The 26,114-nt window shown below is 36.1% G+C and overlaps 1 protein-coding gene across 2 annotated transcripts in view; it reads right to left on the bottom strand.

Moving 5' to 3' along the window:
• The window catches only part of UHRF2 (ubiquitin like with PHD and ring finger domains 2), a 95,979-nt gene that overhangs the window by 57,395 nt on the left and 12,470 nt on the right, over nucleotides 1–26,114 (bottom strand). For both annotated transcript variants that reach the window (XM_019470768.1, XM_009274267.2), the window contains exons 2-4: nucleotides 22,870–23,112; nucleotides 18,307–18,569; nucleotides 2,274–2,492 (exon numbers count right to left, since the gene is read on the bottom strand). In XM_019470768.1, coding sequence (XP_019326313.1) covers nucleotides 2,274–2,492; nucleotides 18,307–18,569; nucleotides 22,870–23,112 — 725 coding nt within the window. The remainder of the gene's footprint in view (nucleotides 1–2,273; nucleotides 2,493–18,306; nucleotides 18,570–22,869; nucleotides 23,113–26,114) is intronic.

The following is a 26,114-nucleotide window of genomic DNA, read 5'->3' as shown; positions in this document are numbered from 1 at the left end:
ATATTAGTATATTAATATATAAAAAATTATTGAAACACTAAGAGATTGGTTTTAATTTTGCAAACCAACATACCTGAAATGTAAAGTGATTCTTGATGCAGCATGTTCCTTACACAAGTTTATGAATACTAGCAGATTTATCTTGATTGAGAGGAATGACTTTGGTAGTGCGGGTGATACAGAATTATTCCTTGATAAATTTCAGAAACGGCAGGGCTCAGATAACCTTACTTTCTGCAAACTAGTTGATTACTGCATATACAATCTATCAACATGTAAACAAAGCCTGAATTCTTAGTCAGGAAGCAAATTCACTGAAATAAGACTCCATTTGAAAAATAGACTTAAATTCCCCACCTTAGAATAAGGTATTTGTCAACTGTGCCTTTTTTCCCCCAGCTCCTTTCAGAGGATAGTGTCAATACTATGGGGAACCCCATGGTACTTGCCACAGTACCCACTGTATTTAAAGTTACCATCTTCAAATTTGAAGCATAACTATCAGCTTATTTAGATTAAAGAAAAACTAGCCTATAGAGTTCCAACCAGCATGAACAGAATTTTTTAGTAGCCACCACGTGCTTGCTTTTGCCAATATAAAACATATTTTGCTTAACATATTTTAATAAATAGGAAAAACTCTGAAAGAATCCATGCAGACAACAGTTTTAAATAACATTATCAATAGACATCTGAACTTCATGTAAACTGGTATCTGAACAGTTCTTTTTGTAGAAGTTCATGAAGTCCATCTCTGATTCACCAAATGCCATACAAATATTAAATGCATTACAATGAAAATCTTCATCTCTCTAGACTGGCCTCCATTTCTTAATGTCTTCTCCCTTCCAAGTTAATAATTCAAACTACCTACTCAATTTCTTCTTGCTTTACATTTGAAGGGGTTTTTTTGCCTTGCCTACAAAACAAAAGTCCATATGCCTGCTCTACTTAATACAAGATGACCATAATGCACTGAGATTGCCTAATAAAACTCCAGTTACGCTAAAATTAAAAACCATCCACAAAACAGATTTTCATTTACTTGCATGATTTACCAAGTCAATGTCTTTCCTATTTCACAGTACTAGGTATGATTGCCTTTTTTTTTTTTTTTTTTTTTACACAAAATATTGAATTGTGCCTGATCATATGTAAGTCTTCTGTGTGTCTCTTCAATTAGCCATGTCCTATACTGTAAGTCTTCCTACAGGTACAATTCTCCTTTCTCATAAAGAAAACTACACTAACATGCGAATAGTCCAATTCATTTTAAGGAGTATACTCCCAGAACAATACTACTACTCATTGAGTAAATGCCTACATTAAATCAATCATTTCTTAAGTAAAAAGAAATTTCACTTTAGTTCCAGTTTAATTTTAAAATCAGTTTCACTCCTAACATATAAGTACCCATACACACCCCTCTTCTGCAAGGATGGAGGCGGCAGACTGGATCCATTTGCTCTTAGTTCTTTTGTGTCAGAAAAGGATAACATTAAAGGAATGAGGAAAGCTAACGAGAAGGAGGAGGAATGTTACAGTGAATTCCTCAAGGAGTCTGCCAATGAAGACTGGTCATCTGTTCATCCCTAAGAAAGCAATCACACAGCTTACTGACAGTAATAACATACGGATCTTTGCAGAAAACACTGTTCCTAAAGAACTATACACAAGGTTTTAAATAGGAAAACAAAGCAAAGATACTCAGGTGAGTTCAGCCACATGAAAACTCGTAATTCCCCACATCCCACAGTTTCACATTTTAACTGTTCAGAAGCTATAATACCCGCAAAAATATTTTATTCTTTAAAAATTCAATTAGCCAGTTCAGAGACTTACTCAAATTATCAGAGATGACTAATACTCAGTGAGACCTACGGGTTCCCAATTATCTCAAAAATTACTGAAAACACATTTTGCAGCTTTCAATAGAATTAAACATATAATATACATAAAAATTAATATAAATGTATAAATATATAACATATAAAGGAATATAAATAAAAACACACTCCGATCAATTTGAATCACAGATAACATATGAAACCTTATGGTTGCCTCCAGCAGTCTCAGGAAATGTAAAAATTCTGACTCATAGCTAAGTCTGCACACCGTAAAAACCATGCACTGCAATTCCATGACTCAGACAGCTGTGGAATCAAAGTATGACATTAATTTAAATCTAGTGATGACTAGTAGACAAAAAAACCCCAACAATCATACTTTATATGATATGTAGAGATTTTATGAGTTGGTCAAACAAATCTTACCCCAGCAGAATTTTAGCATGAACCTCTTTGTTAGTCCTTGAGATTTCTCTCAAAGAGGTAATTTCTGCATCAAACCAAAATCCTCTTTCTTCTGGAGTCTCAACATTGTAGTTAACCATCACCACATCACCCACTTTTAGTTCACTCCACTTCAGAATGGTTCGTGCTCGGGGTCGAAGATTACTGGTGTCCATTTCTACTATGCCATTCTCTGGGTACCTTGAAAAGTAAAATCAACAACAGTAATGATTACGACTCCTGTAACAGTAAGAAGTAAGTCACAGATAACATTTTTCAAAAGTATAAATTTTTAAATGTGCTTTGGGCATGTAAGAAACATAGTATAAAAATCTGACCTAATATCCTTTTGCAAGTTTAGTTTTCTTCTAAACACAGACCAGGAATTTGACTAATCTCAAATGGAAAAAACAGCCTCCACGAGTTTTCTCTCAAAACAAACAAACAAACAAACAAACAAACTTAAATAATTAAGTAAATCTATAAGCAGCGGATGACTTTTTGATTGGAATGCTATTAAGTTCAAGGTTTTGGGACATGCATGGCCCTAGTTTGCTCCCAGTAAAGTCAATATTCTAATTACAATAATAATGAAAAAGCAATGAAGATTAAAACTAGGTTTTTCAACTCAGGACATTTCTAATTTAGTTTTGCTTTCATGCATTTGTCACATTTCCACTAACTTTAATAACAAGGCATTTAAAACAGTTCTCTTTAAAAAACTGACCCTACAAACACAGCACATCAAATTCATGTGGTGAATATAGTCCAAGTCCACATTCCATGCACCATGTTTAAAAAAAAAAAGTCTAACTACAAAATGTATTTAAGTGAGAAACAGAACTAAGACTCTCAATGAGATACATGAACTAACAAACTGAAAGTGTTTCTCCCTTTAAATTACAAAACCAAAAAATCTAGAAAGATAAATGTGGGAATCATTCCTTCTCTTGACAAAACACTTCTCTTGGCAAGATGTAGTAAGGAATGCAATATTAAAAGAAATTAATGGTTCACTAAATCTTAATTAAGAAATTTTGGTTGATTTATTTTTCACTGAAACTTGGTGACTTTTTACACAGTATTTTGCATAGTATTACCCACAAATTGCTAGGGTTTATAAGAGATTGCGTTCTTCCTCCTGTGTTGGTGTACACCATCACAGCACATACTCAGAATCAAAGAGTAATTAATAATTTCTGAAGAGCTCCAATTCCTTTTCGAGTTAAGAAAGACTCATTTAGCAGAATTAAGATAGTGATATTTGACAGCACTACAACTAAAATCCCAACCCAAGAACGCAAGCTTTTAAGATTTGAGACGTTAACTTTTCAGTTTAATACCACAGCCTTCTTAAATCCTCTGTATAAGGCAATTATTCAATGATAGTAGAGCCTGTATAGTTTGCACATGTGCTGGAAAAACAGCACAATATGGACATGATGAAAACATTGCTTGCAGAAAAAAGCTGGGCTGTTACAAAAAGTAAAAAGTAAGATGCTAGACTAAAATGGTGAAGTTCCTTTCTGATACTGCGTGTAAGCAAATAAAGAATCTTCTGTCATTTAACTAGTACTAGATGAGGTCACAGTACAATTTTAACAGAGAAAATGAAAATAAGTCTACTGCCTATAAACAAGTGCTATTAAAAGTATTCATTTTTCCTTCTTAACAAACATTGCTGAGGATGATATATCTTAAATTACATTTCCATCATGCGATTATTAGTACTTTAGCAAGAGCACTCATGCTTTATAGTTAATACACCTTTATCAAACAGCACTGTTAAATCATAATGGCAAAATCCTACTCTTACTAATAAAAGTATGGCTCTGTCACTTTCCAGCATGCCTCCCTGTAGTGAACAAGATCATTTCAAGGTCTTGGGGAAATTGCACATTGTAACATACTACATTACTACAGAAAGAAATACTAAAGCTACTGTCATTAACAGCATGAGGCTCCGATAGACTATACCCTGAAATCATGATGTCTAGTCCTAAACAGTTGATTGAAAGCCCACTGATGTAATTGGAGACATTTTAAACAAGTTCATTTTGCTTTGTTTTATGCCTTCTATTAAATCTAACACACCAGTTTGCTACTACAGATAAAGCAGAGCCGGGGCTAGACCTGGCATTCTATCTCCAGGCATTTCTTTGTCATCTACCATGCAGACATCTAGAGTGTACCTTAAATTTGTGGGAAGATTTATCAATTTTTTTTGTTGTTTAAAGAAACACAAACTACAACAGTGTAAAAGTGGCCGTACCTTTAGATAAACCAATGGCCAAGGAAAAAAACGTATCCTTAACTACTTACAAAAGTTAAATCCAAAGAGTGTTTTTTCCCCCCCAAAATTTTCAGATCCTAATTATATAAATCTGCATGACAGGAATTATATCATACAAAGACAGGTGCTTGGGATCGAGCCATTATCCAATTGACAGTCTCATATGATGTAGCTCTCCACAGTTCCTAAGTTTTTTTACTTGGTTTTGTTTCCAATTTGAGTGTGTACTACAAAGTTAACGTTTGTGGTTTTACCTTTATGTTGTGCAGCTTTCCCTTAAAAGAACTATTATACAATTCTACTATAATAATTACGAACGTTGTAACTGTAATATCCACAAAAACCGTAAGACATATTCATCTATTGGTAATAAGACAAAGGAAAAAGCAACTACAGAGATAATGTCTATTTTATTGTGTGCCTGAATAATGACATTGTGTTATAGTACAACAGGCTACTGAAATCTTAAGACAGCTATGTTTGAGCTGCTCCGCAGTTCCAATCATCTTAAAATAAACCCTTCCTAAAGTTTGGAGAAGACAGCAAGTAGCACACAGTAAATGAAGACTCAGTTTACTTGAACTCCGAAATGAAAATAGGGCTTAAACATTAGGAAACTAAAGAAGATAGATAAAAAATAGACATAATTTATGTATACAGTAAATAATCAAGTGAGAAGTATGTATGAGACCAGTGGGATTGTAAAAATAACCAACACACATTAAAAAAGTTCCAGTGTCACTATCAAAAAAAAAAAGTGTGACTTACAACAGTTCACATTCATAGAAACTTAACTTTGATCTGAAAAATCTCTTCTAAAACTAAAACCCCTTTGGGTTCTGTTTTTCCTGGGAGACCTTTGGACAAATATATTTTTTACTTAATGACTAAGAAATATTTTTTCCCCAAATTCAGATTTGGGTCATTTTTCCCACCCCTATACAACTCAGAACAAAATCTTTCCTACTGTACTGCTGAGGAACTTCAAAGATTGTCATTGTTACAATGACTCCACGTCTGTTCTTGGAAGTATCTGATGAAAGAACCCAAACAAAGAAGATTGCTTATCAGCATGACTAGAACAAGATCACTTACCAAAAGACACCCCCAAAGTCCCACTTTACAGACAGAAAGAAACTAACTGCTTTCCAAAGAAAGAAAAGGAAGGCAGACGCTTCACTGAGTGAATTTTTCCTCTTATTGGCTGGTCAGAAACTTAAGCTCAGAAACTTTGGAAGAAAAAAAGATAGCTTAGAAATAGGTGAGATTTCCCATGTCAGAATTCACCTTTCTTTTGCATCCAGACATTGAATGTTTTGCTGCTGTGCCTTCACACATAGAAATATGCTTTTATGGACATCGGTGAATGCTAGCAGATATTTAACCACCCACATTTGTCTGTAACTGACACCCCAGGCAGAACAGCAGAAACAGCATTTGTCACAAGCTTTTGAGTTAGGCTCAAAATCAGAGTCACACTATATATGTTAAGCACAGTACCACTATTCCTCAGTATACTAAATAAGAAGTAAACAGTACTTCCACAGTAAACTTGTGCCCTCAAATGTATCTAACGCCACAATCTACCTGAGTAAGTAGGGAAAAAACACACACACATTACAAAATGCTACTACCTCCATGTTAGTTTTCCCAAAGTTTAACATGTTATTTATAAAAATCCCGCATTAACTTAAAATCTAATCTCTTAAATATGCAAGAGTAATACTTAAATATAGTATCACAAAATGGGAATATGTGGACTTGTGTAGATAAATGAAAACATAAAGAGAACAAATACAATCTTTTAACAAGCCTCAAGAATGAAGCTAAAAACCCATTCCGGCAAGCTATAATAAAGGACTACTGTTAGACATGAATGTTTACTGAAAGTGTCTTCTTATTTATTGAGTTACTTTTAAAATAAGATGACCCCCCATTCCGGCAAGCTATAATAAAGGACTACTGTTAGACATGAATGTTTACTGAAAGTGTCTTCTTATTTATTGAGTTACTTTTAAAATCCTAAGATGACCCTCAAGAGAAAACAGAAACATTTTCACAGCAGTGTTCTAATTAGACTAGCGTAAGTTTGGTACAGTTGAAATGAAGAGTATATGACACAATTCAACCTTTAAACTTAAAACAATTGTAGACATTTTCTTGGTTTTCCATGTTTTTCATGACACTTGGCACCTAATATAGAAAAAAGCAGACATCGTAACAGTAAGCATACTCATAACAGTTTAAAGAATACCATCCATAAGAAGTCTCACGTTCATTGTTAAGCTGTACTTCCCTGTAATTTAATTTTTCCCTGTAATATTTCTAACTGTAAATACTAACACTAGCATAGCAAGGATTTCTTAAGATTTCCTATCTGTGTAGACAGTTACCATAGCAAAGAATTACTCATGAAGTAAAAATTGCAGTGTTTCTTGGCTATGGTCAGCATCTGTTCGTTCCTAAAATGCTAAAAAACATATCAGCTCTATGTCAGAACATACACAAGTCTGTTCAATTTACTGAGAACTTGCAACATATCCTTTAACACTTTTCACAGTTGTTACCAGAACAACTGGAACTGGAAAGATAAAATTCTTGATACAAAACTCAACACTTCCCCATCCCCTCCCCATACTAATATGGTAAGGAATGTTAGTGCAGATGTGCAGTTTCTTAAATTGTTATTTTCCAACATAAATGGAATGAAAGTGTAATTTATCTTCTCAATCAACAAACTCCAAAAAGAGTCATTCCATATACATCCAGAAATGAAGGAATGGAAGGGCACAAACAAAAGAAAGAAAAAGGAATGAACTCATAGAGGAGGTAAATCTGATTAAGAAGGTAAACCTGAATAAAAACTACATTCACACCACCAATCCCCGACAATTTGCTACCTGAGGAAATAACGAACATAATTTTGGTGTAGTATTTTGATAAAGCGAATGACACTATACTGGAAGAGCATCTAACTCACAATTATGAATGACGGGGGAAAAAAAAAAAATCACTGGGATAATAAAGCTGTCTGTTTGTACTTCCAAAAGACAACCAGCAGGTCTGATAATTTGCTATTACAAGAAAAAAGTAACATATTTCAAAAGACAGACTGGAAGGAAAAATGAGTATCAGTAAAGATAAAAATTAGTCACATGGAACATAAACAAGATCTTGAAAACCTTACCTAACAACTAATAATTACAGAATTAAGCAGCTTGAACACTGAGAAACCATATTAATAGCCTGAAGAGAAACAGCTTACTTTCCTAATTATTTTAGTTCTGAGTGTTAAGAAAAATTAACTTCTAGACTTACTTCGTTGCACTATGTGGACAACATGGATACTCTGAAAGAAGACAAACTGGAAACAGAGTATCAAAACAGAAGTTCAGAAGCTGCAAGAAATACTTATAAGGTTGAATTTTTAATACAAAACTGTTGTATGATGAGTCTAAATACTGTGAAGAAAATACATAATGAAAAACAGGCCTACTTCACTAGCTAGCACACAGGATAACAAGTCACGCAATTACTGAAAGACTTATTTTTTGAAAAAACCTTTCCTCAGGTGTCCAACCCTGTGACTGTGCAAGGAAAACACAGATAATTAAAGACAAATAAATAAGAAATAGAAAGAGTTCAGTCACATTCTCACTGCTCACACCTTTTTTTTCAGCCAAGTATCAGTTTTAAAGGGGAAAAAAAACAAAGTTTAACTGTTGACATTTCAGTTATTCTCTCAAACAACTACTAGGACAGCAAAGCTTCCCTCCCTTCATTTCATATGCTTTCTAAAGAGGCACAAGAAACACCTGGATTTTCTCCTCAAACTATTTCCTTTTCAGTTTGATTTCCTTAGAAATCAAAGCCTTACAGTTAATGTCAGTTGTCAAAACCCTGAAGACTAATACATGCAAACACTCTGAGATTATAAAACACAGATTATGCAGTCAGGAAATCCACTGCAAATGGGACAAGGAATCTTACAAGGAATCAATTTATTGAAATTAAGAGCAGTAGTGTGCAGCATACTCCCCCAAAATACTTTTAAGTTTGAACTAATATGCCTAGACACCCACATTGTACTGGCACTCTCTTCCTAATGAGGACATAAAGAATTAAGAGTTATATGTGACATACCAGGTCTCCTATTGTTTTAGCATTGTCTAATAATCTGTATGAGAGAAAGTTTTGAACAAGTAAACAAACTAATCACTGATATTAGAAACTAGAAAACAAAATTATGCAGCTAGGAGAGGTGCTCCAAGTAGTCATTCAGACCAATTATAAAAAAAGTTTGTTACTGAAAGAAGGTCAAAGAAAACATTTGTTTCCCTTAGAAAAAGATTGTCTTAAGAGAAGATTCTACTGGGCAAATGATCAGCTCTCGTTCCTCTTCCTCTTCTGAAATTCTGAAGTGGCCAACATGAACCGAAGATAACAGGTACCATAATGAAGCTATGGTCTGTAGCTCACATTTCTTCGTATTTCTAGCCATTGACTTAGTATCCTTCAAAAGAAATCACTCCCCAGTCTCCTCGCTTCAGCTGTTGAGACTACTGCCAGGAATTTGACAGCTAACACCTTCCTGATATGCACTATTTCTTGTGCTTAACGTGTATAAGAAAAAAGTCAAATATTTCAATTAAACATGTTTACAAGGGGTATTTGAGAAATACATTGTGTGCAAGGGGATGTATTTTGGCATTTCTTCACAGAAGACAAAACAGAACTGTTTGCATCACACACTTCCACTAATGCCGTTCAAAGCAGCTACCTCTCAAAGAAGCAGTGATTCTTTCCCTTGTTCTGCCCCCACTGTGCAGCCACTGAGCAATTCATTTGACTGGATCAGTGACATAAAAACCACTAATATTCACTTAGTGAACATTAGTTTTTAGATATATAAGGAATCAAGAACACTTCACTGTACAGCCACACAACCACCAAATTCAATGCAACTTAACTATCAGATGTACATAGTTGGGAAGTAAGGTAAGAGGAAGAAGCAGTGGTCACCTCATCTGACAATGGCCCATAATGTCTTTTGGTCTCCAAAACCAATTTATCAACAATGCCACCTGTGTGAATTCTCAGGTACATTCTATTAAATCCCAGCCTACTACCTTTATTTGAACATTTCACATTAAGAATATTCTGAAAAATATACCTGTTAACCAAGTCTAATCTTCAAACCATTCCTTGAGAAAGAAATAGCAAGTTTAAGACTGTTATCCTCTTGACGAACTCTTCAGCTAAGGAGACACTTCCAAGGAGAAAGTTACTATTTTTCTTGACCAGGTAGTACTTAGAACTTTTCTTCTCACTTCCTCAAAATGTTCTGTGCTTTCCAACTATCAACCTGTGTCTTGCATGTTACTTACACAGCACACACAATGACTAAAATTTTTGACCTCTATGACAACACAGTGAAATCCTAATTTTCTTAATATATATGTTTGTATACACACACACACACTTTAAAGAAAATGCAGAATTGTGCATAAATACATTATTTTTCAAAGGTTAATGACAGTCTGGACTACAAATAACAAATTAAACTCACCTGAAATAGGCAAGACTTTTAGTCAGGATAATGGCTACAGAAGGACAGAGCATTTTAGAGGGCTAGGCTATCACAGTCTTTCAAACAAAATGCCTTACAGTTTTTTTAATTTTGTCTCCTCCCTTTATAAAAAGGATTATCAGTAGTACCTTTAGCCTTCATTGGGAACTGTTTCTCCTCACACCACTTTCAAGGTGAACTTCTCTTACTGTCTGCAACCCTGATTAGTCCTGAATAAATAGAATAGATGTGTAAGAAAAAGGTTTAAATAAAAAAAAGTAATCTTCTTGACAATGAGAACTCCCCTTGTACTTCAAGACCTTCTTCTCCTGCACTTAAAGGCTTTTCAAAGATCCTACAACATGAAATAATACAGGAATAAATTCCAAGTAGGATCCCTCCCAACTTTTTTCCTCCTAAACTGCTTTTTCGTCTTGCACTATTCCCCATCTGTCCAAATAAAGTTTGTTGCCCAAGTTCCTATTTTTGTATCTCTTTCAGCTAGCATGAGGCACCTATGCCCCTAACGTGACTCAAACACTTCAGAAGCAGAAGCAAATAAACTTAAAATGGTAAAAAAGACAGCCAAACTTACAAATGCTTCTCAGGCAGAAGCAGAAACAAAAATGAAAACACAGGAGTATTGAATTGATGGGTCAACGCATTTTAGTAGTGTTTAACAGCAAACGTTCTATCTCGAAATGAAAGCTACCACTGACAGACTGATACAACTGAATTAGTTCAATTTAGACTTAGGAACACGAGTCCAACAGGTGTCCCGGATCACTGAGATCAGTCCCCTTTTATTACAAGCTACCAGATACACTAATCTTTTCCTGGACTCCATTTATGATCTGAGCGTCTAAAATTACTCTGGTATTTTCCACAATAATTTTTGACATTTTACACAGCTTATGGAAGACTAACTGGCTAATGAGACATACTGACTGAGGCTTACAGGAATGGTAATGGCATATTCTTACATCCCTTTATCTTCAAAGCAGGCTGTAATCTCTTTGGGGTAAGGAATGTCTTTTTGTTAAATGGTTCTGTGAAGTTTAGCACAACAGTAAGTGAATTTATTCTTGAGGACTACAGGTCCTAATTAGTAATAATATTTGATAAAAGCATATATAGTACATCAACACAAGCTCTTTATTTAGATGCAGCAGCAAGTTAAGGACAGAACCAGTAAGAACAGATGCCTTACTAGATACTGAGGAAAATTAACACTGTTCTTAATTCTTCATGCTGAAGAATGAAATGGACTACCCATCAGTAATTTTATTTCTTAGAAATGCATTACTCAGGTTTATCCTGTAATCAAAATTGCCTCTGTAACAGGCATGGATCTGCACATATTCTCCTCTTCCCATTCCTCCCGCCCTGTATTTTTGGTACAGGTCCACACGAATGCATCACCAGCAGCAACTACATAACTGAGTTCTCTACAAGAAACAAGGGTCTGCATACCCAGAGTGCAAATGAGAGTGTCACCCTACGAAAGCCACATTCATGATCATGCCTGCTTTGCCAGGCCATGTGTAACAAAGTTGACCCGTTCAAAGCTGACCGTTTTGTCTGCCCAAAACAGCTGTTGGTTCTACTCAACTTAAAAACCCTAACAGCATACAGACTCAGGATAAATAAATAATGAACGCACACATGCAAACGATACTTCAGAAATACTAGTTGCTCTAAAGTACCCCTCCTAACTACCTACACATCAGTCTGTAGGCACAGTCAGTAGCTCCCCATACCCACAGTTTAGACAGAGTGCGTTTCCGATTTCTCCGTTACAGAGTAATTACTGTAGGATCACATCCAATGACAGCATCGTTTCTAAACACATGTAATAGCCAGTACTAATATTCTACAGATATCCAGAATGGTGGCATTCTTTAATAATGTCAGAGTTAAAAGTATATTGTACCTTAAGCTCTGCCTCAGCAGTCTTGCAACAGATTTTCAAATTACCAGCATCCACCGAGACCATCTCTAAGATCACTGCATCCTTTGATCTTCCAGCTAGCAGCACAAAGAGACATAGGGACCATCTGAAGTAATTGGTCCCAAGCAAGTTGGACGATGCCTATTCTATCCAACTTACGAAAACCTACGCAATTTAAGAATAATATAGGAAAACTAGTTTACTAACCAACATCAGAAGCAGGTTGAATCTTAGTTTAAGTCAAAACCTAGACTAGGTCCCAAAAGAAATCTTGTACTATATATTAAAAAAAAAAACAAAAAAAACCCAAAACACCACAAAAAACTGAAACCCACATGCAGGCTGTCATTCTCCCTGTGGAAGTAAGAGAAATCATGAAAGTCATCCTGCTGAAGAACAGAGTAGCAAGCTGGTTGGCATAGGCTCTGAAGGTTAACAACTATCAGTTTTCTACTCCATTAATGATTAGGATCCCCCAGAGATGGCAGCATTCTCAACAAACACAGAAGAAATGTTAACTTTAGTAAAGTGCAAGGAGAGAAGCCTGGGAAACCCACTGAAAGATGTACTGATATGGAAGCACGGACTAACGTAATAATCCTCAAGATGCATCAGACAAACAGAAGTATCAACCAAAGATCTTCTCTTTGAAGAGGGACACTAATGGACAACAAGAACCCTAATGTACTTGGAAACTTAAGTCCATCAGGTTAAAGTCTTCCTGTTCACCAACAATGACAAAGAGTAAAAGGGAGGGGGGGGGGGGGGGGGGGGAAATCTACTCTTAATAAATCTACTGTTAGAAATACTCTAACTTCTGCCTGCACAGATCCAGAAACTTGGTAAAGCTTTTGGAGTCCTCACTAATAATAGTAATGACCATCTGGCTATCTAAACTGCCAGAATCAGGCTGGGCATGTAACTCAATTACAGCACATCCTACCTCACTGCTTTTCAGAAAGGCTCTTCACAGCATCAAAGAAAAGACATCCATGTAAATTCTTATGGATCATAAAACATCCAACACACATCCTACACGGAACAGACAGACTTGACTATAATCTCCTGGACTGAGAAACAAAGAGACCTCAAGACTGCTTCCAGATCTGAAAGAGTTCAGAGGGCATCACTCCACAGCTCATAATAAGCATGAAGTAAATACATGATACCTCTTACTAAAGTACCTGGTTCCCTAGAATAAATACCCACTTTATGTACTTTATGACACATCATGCAGATATTACCTCAATTACGATAGTTAATTAGAAGTTAATTTAAACTTCTCTGTTGATTGATATAAAACCTGAAAGGGGTATCATCAGCCAAACACGATGGCCCTGAAAAAAGTTACCTACACCTTGAGCCATGCTAAATCTCTACTTGCATATAGGTAGGCATACTGACATTTCTCAGGCTGCAGAAACGTCCAGCCTTCCTGCAACTACCGTTGAGAGCCTTCTTAAATGGAAGGCCTTCATTACAAATGACTTAAACAGGAAAAGGAAGGAAAACACAGCATTTGCCTGTAAATCAGTAAGTCTTTCCACTACTTCAGGAAGAGCTAACCATCAAGAAGCTAATACTCACAGAGTGAGAGAACTGTCTCCCTGAAACTAAGTAGACTATATCCAGTGCTACACAAGCAACAAATATGAAATAGAGTAAGTTAAGAGGAAAGGGCAAACTTTCATATGACACAGCACTGTAAGACATGTCCTTATGGTGCCACATTAAGCTACTGAAGTGTCCTGCTCCCGATTTAGAAGTGATTCTTAAGCAAGCTATGGTGGAGACTCTACCTACAGTTATCTCAGTTAACTTTAGGATCTAAGCATGTGTTGGATTCCTCATGAGTCTTTTCAAATAAGGATTCGGCTCTCTTCTGTTCAAGACAGGTTCACATCTTCTTCTTCTGTATTAAAAGACAGTTGCTCGGAGCAGAAGAAATAAATGTATGATACCAGCGTATGAAACTTGATAGCACACCCTTGACTTCAAAGTCTTTAACAGCTCTGTGATACCAACAAATGCAAAGGTGAAATGGAAATACAGTGAATAAAGTGGCAGAAGGGGAGGAAGACGACACTGGTAGAAATAGGAACACACCCATAAACAATGCTGCCTCCAGGAAAAGGCTGCATTCAGAAACTGAATGCAGAAGATGAACTATCAGGCAAAAGCTATATAGCCACAACTGGATGCCAAGAGAGCTGGTACTGACTGAAGGTCAGCATTGATAAAACTGATACTTTGGTCTCTTCCTCACTGATGAAGATAGGGCTCTTAAACAAGCACCACAAGCCTTTTAAATCTTTGAGCTTATCAAGAACTATGACTCCAGTTTAATCTGGAATGGAGAAGTTCTGTTCCTCCGAATGGCACTATATTTTCTATAAGGAGAACCTCTGTCTGCAGAAATACGTGGGCCTTATAACTATTGTAGCATTTTAGTTAAATGCTAGGCATGCAGTCTCGGAGGGGGGGGATGGGGGACAGGACAAGAGGAGGGAAACCACAATAACAGAAACAACTCAGCTACCCTGTTCCCTACCAAATCAAGGAGGGATATGTAGTACCTCCTACCTGTAGCAGTCACAGCTGGTAGGAGAGCTTTTTTAGCCATAAGGTAGTTACCCCTTCGAAATTGCCATAACTAAGCTCTTGCCCAGAAAGGTTCATTTCTCTTAATCATACTCTTCGCTAGAAGAGCTCTGCCATATTTTTCCCCCCTTCACATTCACTTTAACTACACTATTTAAACAAGAAGTGGAAAGAAGAGAGGAACAAATGAAAACTCAGCCCCTCAGAGGAGGTACACTCTTATGAAATGAAGGATTAGAAGAAAGTGGGTTTTACCAAACCTAAAAATGCAAAACAATGTGTTTAAGTTTTGCACAGGACTTGTGATATGTAAATCTAGCAGCACCACTGCTAAAAACAGCTTTCTCACTTAAGGAAAGGACAAGTCCTGCTTCATCCTTTAAGAACAGCAGTTCTTAGGAGAACATAGTGACCTAAAAGTTACCTTTTTGAGAAAGAATTAATGATTGATTGGATTCTTCACTTGATGGAACCATCAAATGTTTCCAGCCAGAAAACCAAAAGCCAGATGAACATCAGATCTGATGATGCTGTTCTAACTACTTTCAAAGAATCAGGTGTGGAACATATAAGCAAGCCAGTACAGACCCAGCCTCCTTGATGCACAGCCACAGGACTACGTAGAACCACTGGCTAGGACAGCATTATCCCTCACTAAAACTGGTGGAGGGAGGGTAAACGCACCACAATTTCTGGACACATTTTGGATGAAAATTCTTAATTAGTTCTTCATGCTCTTTGACAGATTTTCTTACCACCCTGAAAAAACTTCAAAGTAGAGGTGTGCATTCCAGTATAAATTAGTAAGGCAATTAAGGCTAAAGGTGAACTTTCCTGACAAACACAGTCTAAGAGAAAATTGCTGAGGTGAAGCTTTACTTTTGGATGAAATTCTCAGCTACACCGTTCTGAGACAAACGGTGTCAAACACATAACTCAGTCCTGAATCTATGAATACAGTGTGAATACCCATGGGACAGCTAAGAAAAAGAAAGGAAAGAACAATTTCAGGCCTTCATCTGAGCCAAGACATGGATCTGTGGGTTTTGGAGACAGTCAGGCGAGACAGGCCTGCCCTAGAGGACTTTGTTGCAAGAACTGGGCCTTGATGATGGAAGCCCTGGTCCTGAGATGGGGTTGCACAGAATTCCAGTATCTCCTACATAAACATCGTTATTAGCATTACTGGTTCCAGGCACGGGGGGGGGCACGGGCGGCAAAGGACATTGCTTGAACTTTTTTTTTTTTTTGGGGGGGGTGGGGGGTATCAGACTAAGTCTGCCACAACACATGATACAGTAAAGTATATTTACTATTCATCACAATGAAGCCTCGGATCAGAGTCAAGGGGCTGAACTAGACCAATTCAATGCACTACAGGTAACCTACCCCTCAGCTGTAACCTTCTTTTTGGTGCATTTTTTTCCAAACCGGAAAGATGTAACAGGCACAGAGATTCTTTAGGAGATAAAAGGGAAAAGAGCTTCTCCAAAACAACACAGCAAGGACAGACTAGAGAATGCCAAGTATATCTGGCAGCAAAATGCATAGTCCAAACCTAAAGAGCAAAACACCCAAAAGAAGATAGTACTAGCAGTAAAATATGAACCTTGAAGAACAGGAGTGAAGAGAAAAATTAGATGAAACAATCTCTGGAGCAGAGAACAACTGTGTGGCAAAGCACACCATGACCTCCCCATTTATCCACATGAAGCATATAGGTGGCAGGATACACGTGTGGTCTACAGACACCACAGAGGTAAACACTAATGTATGAAAACAAAGTGGTATGAGTGCACACATAGCTACCATATGAATATGCATGTTAGGTAACACTAAAAGAAAAGTGAGACATTGAAAGATTTGTACCAAAGGTCAGTAACATTCATCAAAAAACAAATCACTGATAAATGTACAAGTCTCACTTTCCAGAAAGCGTTACAATAGTTCTTCTTTCCAAAAGCTCAAACTTCCAATAGCTTAGACCGATCAGTTAAACAACCGTGACTTCAATGTCTACCTTGCAACATTGTGTTTCTGTGCCTAACCTAATTTTGTTGGCTAAGAATATACAACTGCTATACATAATCTTATACTAAGAGTAAAAAGACTGTCTCCACCTGCTGAAAGGGAACAGCTAGATCCTGAAGTACACATAAATAGAGGTCAATATTCTTTTTTCTTTAGTGTGAATATGCCAAAGAAAAATCAGACCTGTTGTGAAACATTTTCTACTTCTGTACTTTTAACTCATGAAAAACAATATTTACAAAAAAGGAACATAATTTCACTGCAACTGTTACAAATGCTGTTTCTCAGAAATGTTTGCCCATGGCTAACTTACATATATCCACAGTATTGTAAAATCAGGTAATCTTAAAGCCAGCTCTTTGAAATCACACCACAATAGACATGTAATTTCAAGAGAAAATACTTTCATTTTGATCATACTGGTTGACTAGCTTATTTTCATGTCTCTCTTGCATAATTCAATGAAATATTTGCATTTCTACTTCCATCTTTGTAATTCTCTAACATTTTAAGTAGAAAACTTACACAGTTGCAGATACAGAATCTGAACTCAACATAGTTAAAAAAGTGCATTAAGTTGTATCTGCTACCAGTAACAGCAACAAAAAAGTGCTCTATGTAAGTCAGATTCATAGTTACATATTAAAATAACTAAAGTTGAAATAGCTGCTCTAAAAACGTATTTTGCAAATCTACATTTAGTTAATACTGAATATACTTTGCATCCTTCTACCTTAATCTTACATTGCACAAACTACAGTATTTTTACTAATCTCAGTACCAAAAAATAAAACTCCTCAACTCATTTAAAGTTTTATTTGTTTAGAAGGTTAACTTAATGCTTTAACAGATGTTACCTAAAAAAAAAAAAAAATCTGGACCAATTTCTCAAGTAAATGAAGAGATGCAAAACCTCTTCATAAATAAGAAATCCCTCCAGACTCAGGGTTTCCCACCCACACATTGCAGGCTCTGGAATTTGTTTTTACTACAGAAACAAACAAACAAACAGAAAAAACCCACAACCCACCCTTAATGCCCTCTCTCCAGTTCAGAATCAATTTCATGCCCTCAGTCACAAAGTTCTCTATAACAAACCTTTACTATCAACGCAGACCTGTAATTTTGTGCACAATTGTTCTATTTCGAATAAAATTGATCCAAATCAAGTAACAAAATTTGCTCTCAGTGTTCTCCTTCAGCTCCAATGAGAGAAATTGAATATACACAGGGAATAGTTAAACAAATTAAAACAATACTTTACTTGGAAAAACCCACAGTAAAAATTCAGTTATATTGTTTCTTTTTCTTATATAAGAAGGATGGATTTTAAGTTTCATAAAGACAAAGAAATTAATACTTGACAAGTACTTAGGCATGAAAAATATCATTACTCCCAATGGATTCACTATATCCAGCTGAAAAGTGTTAAAATTTTTTAATAAATTTTTTCTTGGTTTCAATATTGAACTTGCTTTCTTTGATTCCAAGCTTCTTCAAGAAATTCTTGGTTTATAACAAACCAAGTATCAATATGTGATGTCCTCAAAATATTATCAGGAGCACTTACTCATCGTACTTGATATGATAAATAGCTTCTTCATCAGTGTCCATACAGTCTGAATAAGATGTGGATGGTGTACTGTCCAAATTATTTGCATTTTCTCTAGAATGATCTTGACTTAAGTTTCCATTAGTCCTTTTGTAAGTGTTACCACTCTTTCCTTGAGCTTTACCATTCTTATGTCCCTTTGTTGCTCGGGTAACATTTTCTATATGAGCTTCAAACCAGGCTCCAATGCTGACATCACGGGCATCCACCAATTCGTTTATCTAAAAGAAAAATTCAGTAATGAACTGATGCTTATTTTATATAATCCCAGTTAAGAAAAAAAATAAATAAGACAACTTACATTGCTACTGCTTAACTTTGTTATCAGTAAAACAATCAACTCTTGTACCTAGTTGAGCTTTAGCAAGTTCAAGTAACATGCAGTCATGAATATGTTGCACTTTCAGTATTTTATTACTCTTCCCTCATTAAAACCTAGTTTGAATATAATCTGTATGTAACTTTAAAAAGCAAAGCTAGATTTCTTTTTTTTTTTTACCCTCCAAACCTGAAAGTTAGTTTAATCTCTTTCATTATCCTTTCCTCTTGCTTCACCAATTGTTCTTTATGGCTAAAATAAGCATACACAGCATTAAAATACTAGCTCACAACCAAGGGGTTTAAAGACTTTCCTGAGCCTCCAACTTGGAATTATTATTTAACCTTCTATCTTCCTGGCCTGCAAGATTTTTTTAACGCTTCAAGACTCGAGAAGAGAGAGGGAGAAAACAAGTCTAACAAGGTTGCCACCACAGTCAGCCAAAATCTTATGATCGTAAGAAATGGAAATATCTCCCAGAATTTCTCACTTCTGTACTCACAATAATACTGATATTAAGCAACCAAACCACTTTACTGTTCCAAATCATGTTTCATTTTATCAAGTCTCCAGCTAATTAAGCACATGTTCCTTTAATAATACTGAGAACACTGAAAAAAAGATTTAAAGAACACTTCATCAACAGTACACCAAGTATAAAAAAATTACTACAACAGAACTACTGCACAGCCATACCACAGAAACAGCTACAATAAACAATATGAGATACATACATATATATACATGGTTTAAGCTACAGCCTTTGTCAAGTACCAACGTAGTGGCAGACAGATACTTACTCCTACTAACCCCAAAGGCTAGTTTCTATAAACTGAACAATCTTACTGTATTTTCACAGCAGCAAGCAAAAAACCACACTCAATAACTAGAGTGAAGCAGTCCTTAGGTATCTGAAAGTGCAACTGACAGCAGTTTGGGCTAACAAGTTTATCCCAAGAAATCAATACTTCGTATTTTACTCTTTTCATTCACCTTCTTAAAATGACCTCCAAAACTCAATCCTTTACTTTTCCTCCCATGTAAAATACCAACATGTGGTTTTTTTCTTTTATTCTTACAACCTACAGTAATCAAAGTACAGCTTTATACCATGATGAAAATTTCAGCCACATAATTACATAATAAACAAATCAGAGGACAAGAGCCTCATTTTAAATCTATCAATCTATTTTAAACATAAACAGTGGATTCTGGCACTTCTAGAAGGAACCCTCACAAAGGCATCCCTACACAATCTTACGTGTTTTAATTAGTTGTAGTTCAAAGTCCTTCTTTACTTCCTCCTTGCAAAAACACAGTTAAGCAAGACACACACTACTAAGGATTACCCCATCTGCTGCTACTTCTTGCGACCAGTTATGAAAGTGCCAGAGAAGCTGTGTTAGCTAAGTAAAAAATCACCATCAGATCCAGAACAACAAACAACAACAACAACAACAACAACAACATCGAAAGAAATATCAGTGCAAACTCCCTTAATCATTCCTCTCCAATGCATCCTTCCATAATTCGATGCGCATACTTACACAACAGACTTCCCACCCTTGCAAAGAGTAAGGGCAAATAATTATTACCACAGATCACTGAGGAACATCAGACAACTATTTTGTTAGTGGTGTCTGATTTAAGAACTGGATTATTAGTAGCTCTTTGTGAACAGTATTAAACAAATACTGATTTTAATTACAGATTCAGTTTGTGTGTTTTTTATCCCAAGCTAGTTAAGAGTTCTCAGCTAAAATGTTTTTACTACAGCCAGAGATTTTTGGATGAAAAGTTATGAAGACTGTGTGAGAATCAGAAGGGGAAACATGCACATGCTTCTGAATGAGCTTTGTTTTTTCTAAAATCATTCCTGCATGCCCAGTGTTACTGTAACTCCTCTCTGGTAACCTGTCTTGTATTCCTCGTTTTGGCACTGGAGATCAGCCATAGGTACCCTGCTTAGCCAAGGTGGTGTCCTTCACACATGCCGAGTCCACCTTGGGATGGACCCCCAGTTCTTAAACCAGACACCACTAACAATTCTCAGTCTTACTAACAAGGAACAGGAGTTGAACATAATTCCACCCACTACTAGTCCTTCAGAGCTCATGTAAATATCAGATGTCAGGTACAACTGGAATATAAAACAAGATAAAGCATTCTGATTTACATAATATACAATGACCACACAGAGAAATTCTGTTTAAATCACTATTTTAACCATCTAACAATAATTTAATTATTAACTAGTATTTTCAGTATCAACTCTACATCTTTTTTTTTTTTTTTTTTTTAAAAGTTACAGGTTCCATACTGGCTACCTTTCCTTTTGGTAGTTGAAATCAGAAAGAGAAAAGGAGGGCACAGAGGCTGAGACTATTCATAACGTGGAGTATGTAACAGGTATCCTGTTGAGCCTAGCTCTGGATGTAGATCCAGTGAGGCACAGGACTTTCCTCAGACAGAAAAAATTGTAACAAACTATTCCTTCCTATAACTAGACAATTCCTTATTGTTTGACAAACAAGCAAATGCAAAATAATTAAATATACCCATCTATTTAGCCATCTAACATAGCTTAGTTTATGGCCTTTTTTATTGACTTTTATTAAACAAGTTTACTACCTTTGAATTACATTATTGGCTAAAAATATATTCTTAAAAGTCTCCTGATTCTGTAAGTAGAAATCCTCTATACATTCCTACTGTCATCTACAAATAGCAAAGAATGCAATGACTGTACCCTTATTTTTCTCTATATATATTAAAAACATATGGTTGGCTGAAAAAGTAATCAATTCACAGGTAATGAAGGAGAAAGTGTTAAGTACTTAGTATTAGAGATCGCAAAAATTCCAGCTGACTCAATAGGTTTCCTTGAGTATGTTTGCCAATATCACCATTCCCTGTTTTATTTTCTGTTTTAATCCTGAACAAAACAGCTGAGACACTACCTCGATATAATTTTAGCATTCTTGAAAATATACATTTTAATACTCCTTTCCTTTGATCAACTGATCTGCGGCCTCCCATTTCCCCAGTATTCTCCCCATCCTTGCTCGTATTACAATTAATCATGAGCGTAAAAGGTAAAGCCTCAGAACTGAACAACTGCGTTTTTCCCACTGTAATAAATGGAGATGAAGGAAAAAAAAGGAAGCACACAAGCTTGTGTCTCCATATTCAAGCTACTGATTTTTTGACTCCCTGATTCCTCAGAGAATGAGTAAAACTCACTGCACAGACTGCTACAGGAATGTAGAGTAAGTAACTTACCACTTGTCCTTAATACCCGAAACATTAAGTTACAGTCTACATGAAACTAAGACAGCTTCCCATCGGGATGACAGGTCTAACAGCGTTCCTCTAACCGAAATTAACTTATATACATATGGCAGCCTCAACCTCCTTTTCCTTCTCTGTAATTTTGGACATTTTCCAGCAAAAGAATTACTGTTACTGATATTTCTCATCTAAGAAGAACACCCCAACAGGAGGTTAAATACTACCATTCCCTATATAAACACAACCTACTAAATATCCAATGAGCTAGCAATCTGGAAACTGCCCATTTTCTGTTTAAATTTAACTTCTGGTACTCTGATGTAATCCTACATGACAGTATCAAAAAATTCAATGAGATAAAAAACTAACAATGAATATGATATATGTGATTCCTAAAAAACCTGTAATAAAACAGCAATCATTACATCACATACAATTTAAAGAAATTGTGTATTTCCATAGTTTATCTAGTTCTAATGCAACACTGAAACATCAGTATTAAAACAAGTATTTGGCAAGCTTGAAAAAATAGGTAGGGGAAAAGCTACACTTTTCCATAGATTTTTTTTTTCTTTAGCTTCTTCTGTTCACAGAAAGTCTTTCTGTTTCACAGGTACTCTATAAACTTTTTGGAGAACATGTTTTGGAGAACACAATGTGTCAGAGTTTGTGAACTCTCCTGAAACCTGCAACACCAGTGAGCCTGGTACAAAGACACCTTCATGACTCTGCAAGAGTGAGCTTAAATGAAGTCAATTTGACTTATGTCAGATTAGGGAATTATGTCAAATCATGAAAGAAAGCAATAAGGATACACACTTTTATACAATAAAACAATAAACTTAATTTTAACAATAAAATTAAACCCACAAGTGTAAGGCAAGTTTCCAGCTTTTAAAGTTTATACATACCTTGTACAACCCAATGCCAGGATCAATGAGAAATGAGCGAGATGATGTAGATGGCTGACTGGGTGATCCACTACTTGGTTTTTTGACTTTGTTCTTGCAGTTGGAAACAGCACAGGGATTGACTTCTCCATCCTGATCTGTCACAGAAGCAGTGGTAGTAGCTTCAGATTCAGAACGTATCAAAAGCTGAACTATGTCATTTAGTCCAACATTGTAGTCAAATAAAGTATGCCCATCTTCTAGCTGTCAAAAGAAAGGTATACTTGTAAAATTCTACCTTGAGGTACATAAGTAGTTTCCAAATCTTCCTTTTAAAGACAGTAATTGTAGAGACAAGAAGAGGCAAGCCATCTATTTTAGGTAAATAAAAACCTATGTCTTGAGTATATGCAAAAACAGACTCTCATCAAGTTACCTGCAGCCATTATTTCATCCAATGAAAATCACTGAAAGGTTTAAATTAGAAACAGACATCTTTACAGACTTTGGACCTTTTAATTAGGCATCAACATCCAAGCTAATGCAGTGATTTTCTAATCAAAAAACAGGTAGGATCTATGTTGACACTTATATGACATACACAGTAACTATAAATACATTTGAGAATTTTTAAATTAACAATCATTGTGTTGTGTGCATTTCAGCTACATGATTTCACAATTCACTCTTTCTCAACCTTTTCTAGAAAGCAAGGCAGTACCTGATACTTCCCTAATATTTTGCAAACTATTTCCTAAATAAGACATCTAGATATAAAAAACTTCATACACATACAACTCCATTTACTTTTCAAAACTGTAAGATCTGAAAGTATCACGTATGAGCAACTACACTTAGAGGGAAGCAACACCAAAAGTACATATTGGGCCTTCAAGTTTATGAAAGGAAATCTTCTAAATTGAGAGCATTCAAAAACATTTTTATTCCAGATTTAGCCAGGTTTCCCATTCCCCCAGCCCCCCGCCCCAAATCAAAACAAGAGTATTCACTGAAAGTAAGTCTTCTAACTGGTCAGTTTAAAAGCTATTATAAAACTGAAGAAACATGCACTGTGTAGCACTCCCCCAAATAACTTCATATATCAGGCCCCACTATATTCCAGATGCAATCAGGTCCTGCAGAACAACAGAATAACAGAAGTAGACTTTTTCATCATACATAGCACACAGTTACTAAACATTACTCTGGGCCCCACTCTGCACAGCTTTAAGATACCTGTTATCATCTTTATTTTACCTGATGATCTCACCTACCTACAATTAAGCTAAGAAACTCACACCAAAAAATGCGAAGTTGTACGCTAGGAAAGAAGAAAAACAGGGAGTAGTGACCACTGCTGCTTTGCTCAGTTAAACACTCTTAATGACCTACAGCATCTCTGAAACAGAGATTTAATTTACCTGAAAGTATAATGCATTGCTTTGGGACATCAAAACTAAAATTTGATTAGTTACATTTTACTTCATGTGGCAGTGGGAGAAAAACACGCGTAACTAAAAAACTCCCACCTGTTTCCCAACTACTTTTGCAACAAAAAATTACCTGACCCTTTTCAAGAATAGGTGTCAAAATCACTGTTTCGGGAATCTTTTCAAATAGACCTGTTTTCGTGAGCTTATGGGCAGTATCAATACAACAAGAAAAAGTAGAGACCAGGAAGGAACAGAAAAAAAGAAGTGGGAAGGAATTCTCCAGCTTCTCACTAATATAGTTTTCTGTAACATTCAAATGATCTCAGGATAGACAGCAGTGGAACGCACATTTCTTCCTTCATCCCCTCTAGTTTTACAGAACAACTCTAAAGGGTAGAGGACAGTTATGGACATAAGCTACAGTCAAAAAATTAATCAGTTCTTCTTCCGTGAATTTAAGATCTGTGTAAAAAAAAAAAAAATTACTCTCCTTACTGCTAATAACTACTGTACCCACAGCTGGGATGTGTAAACAGGAGTACTCATAGTTTCTGTCAATGCAATTGAAGCTGACCCAGCTGTCTGGTCAACAGCTATGGGAATGACCCTTGTTCAGCTGACTATTTTCAAACTAGTTCAACACACAGCAGATAAAATTGTACTGAAGATTTTGATGCTGTAACTATTAAATGAACACAAGTCTTAAAATGGAAATCTCCAGCAACTGTTATTCTACAGGTGACTACCAACACTGTCTCACACACCTGGAGCTTTAGGCTAGGGCTTCATACTGAGCAGCAAGCTACTTAAGGAAGTTTAAGTAACCTTTCCTGTCCCACCATGTCGTATGTTCCTACGCCTTTGACAACTCTTTAACAAAGGGGACAGAAATGTTCCTGCAGCCCTATGACAATCCAGATTTGGGGGCTCTTCATGCCACAAGAAGTTTGCATTTTCACTGTTAATATTGTTAAGTAAGTTTAAAAACAGCTGTTCTTAGATTCAAAGTACAAATAAACCCAAAACAAATAAACACCTTGCAATAATACATTTGAAAGCAGAGGGGGGGAGAAAGATCCACATTTCTGGAGCTGCTACTGCTTATGAGCACTACTTCAGGCCCACTTTGAAGATTCAATCCCCCACCAAGTGATTTTTTTGTTGCAAAATGTTTAAAAAATTCAACAGTACGTCTGCAAAATAGATCACTTCTGAAATAATGGATAAATTGGATGTTGCTGGAGAAAACATAACTTCTGCTCCGTTTCTCTGTTCCAATTGGACTGGACAAGCTGTGGCAGAGGTTCCAGTGTACAATTTCTAGACTCCTATGGTATGAGGAAATCTTCTGAAAGCTAATGCAGTGGAGAGAAAAGGATAACCTTGCTCCTGGTAGACTGAAAGTATGTAGGCAACACACAGCTGAGAGCAAAGAAATACTGTCATTGCTCCCTTTCTCTCAGGACATGCCATGTGCAGGCTGACAGAAAAACATTTTGAGGTACTGCAGTTTAAAGTTTAAAGCCAATTCAGTGAAGATAGATCTTCATCTATCTGTTCAATCTGAACAGCCTGAATGATCTACTGTAACTAGGTAACCAGTGTTAACACTCAACTAAAAAATGTCCTGTGTCTAGTCTTTGCAATATATTAATCAGTTATGACGGCAGAATAAGTTATATCTTCGATCCACAACTGAATCCTCCCTATTAGCATGAGAAAGAGGCAAAAAAAAGGAAGACTTAAATAAAGTAATCTGTCCACGAACAGTGTTGTGGTTTAAGCCAGCAGGCAGCTAAACACCACACAGCCGTTCGCTCACTCCCCCCCCCC

The sequence above is a fragment of the Aptenodytes forsteri genome, unplaced genomic scaffold, assembly GCF_000699145.1.
Source record: "Aptenodytes forsteri isolate BGI_AS27 unplaced genomic scaffold, ASM69914v1 Scaffold46, whole genome shotgun sequence".
Lineage (NCBI taxonomy): Eukaryota > Metazoa > Chordata > Aves > Sphenisciformes > Spheniscidae > Aptenodytes > Aptenodytes forsteri.
Note: the sequence above shows the minus strand (reverse complement) of the source record. Positions and strands in the feature narration are given on the sequence as shown.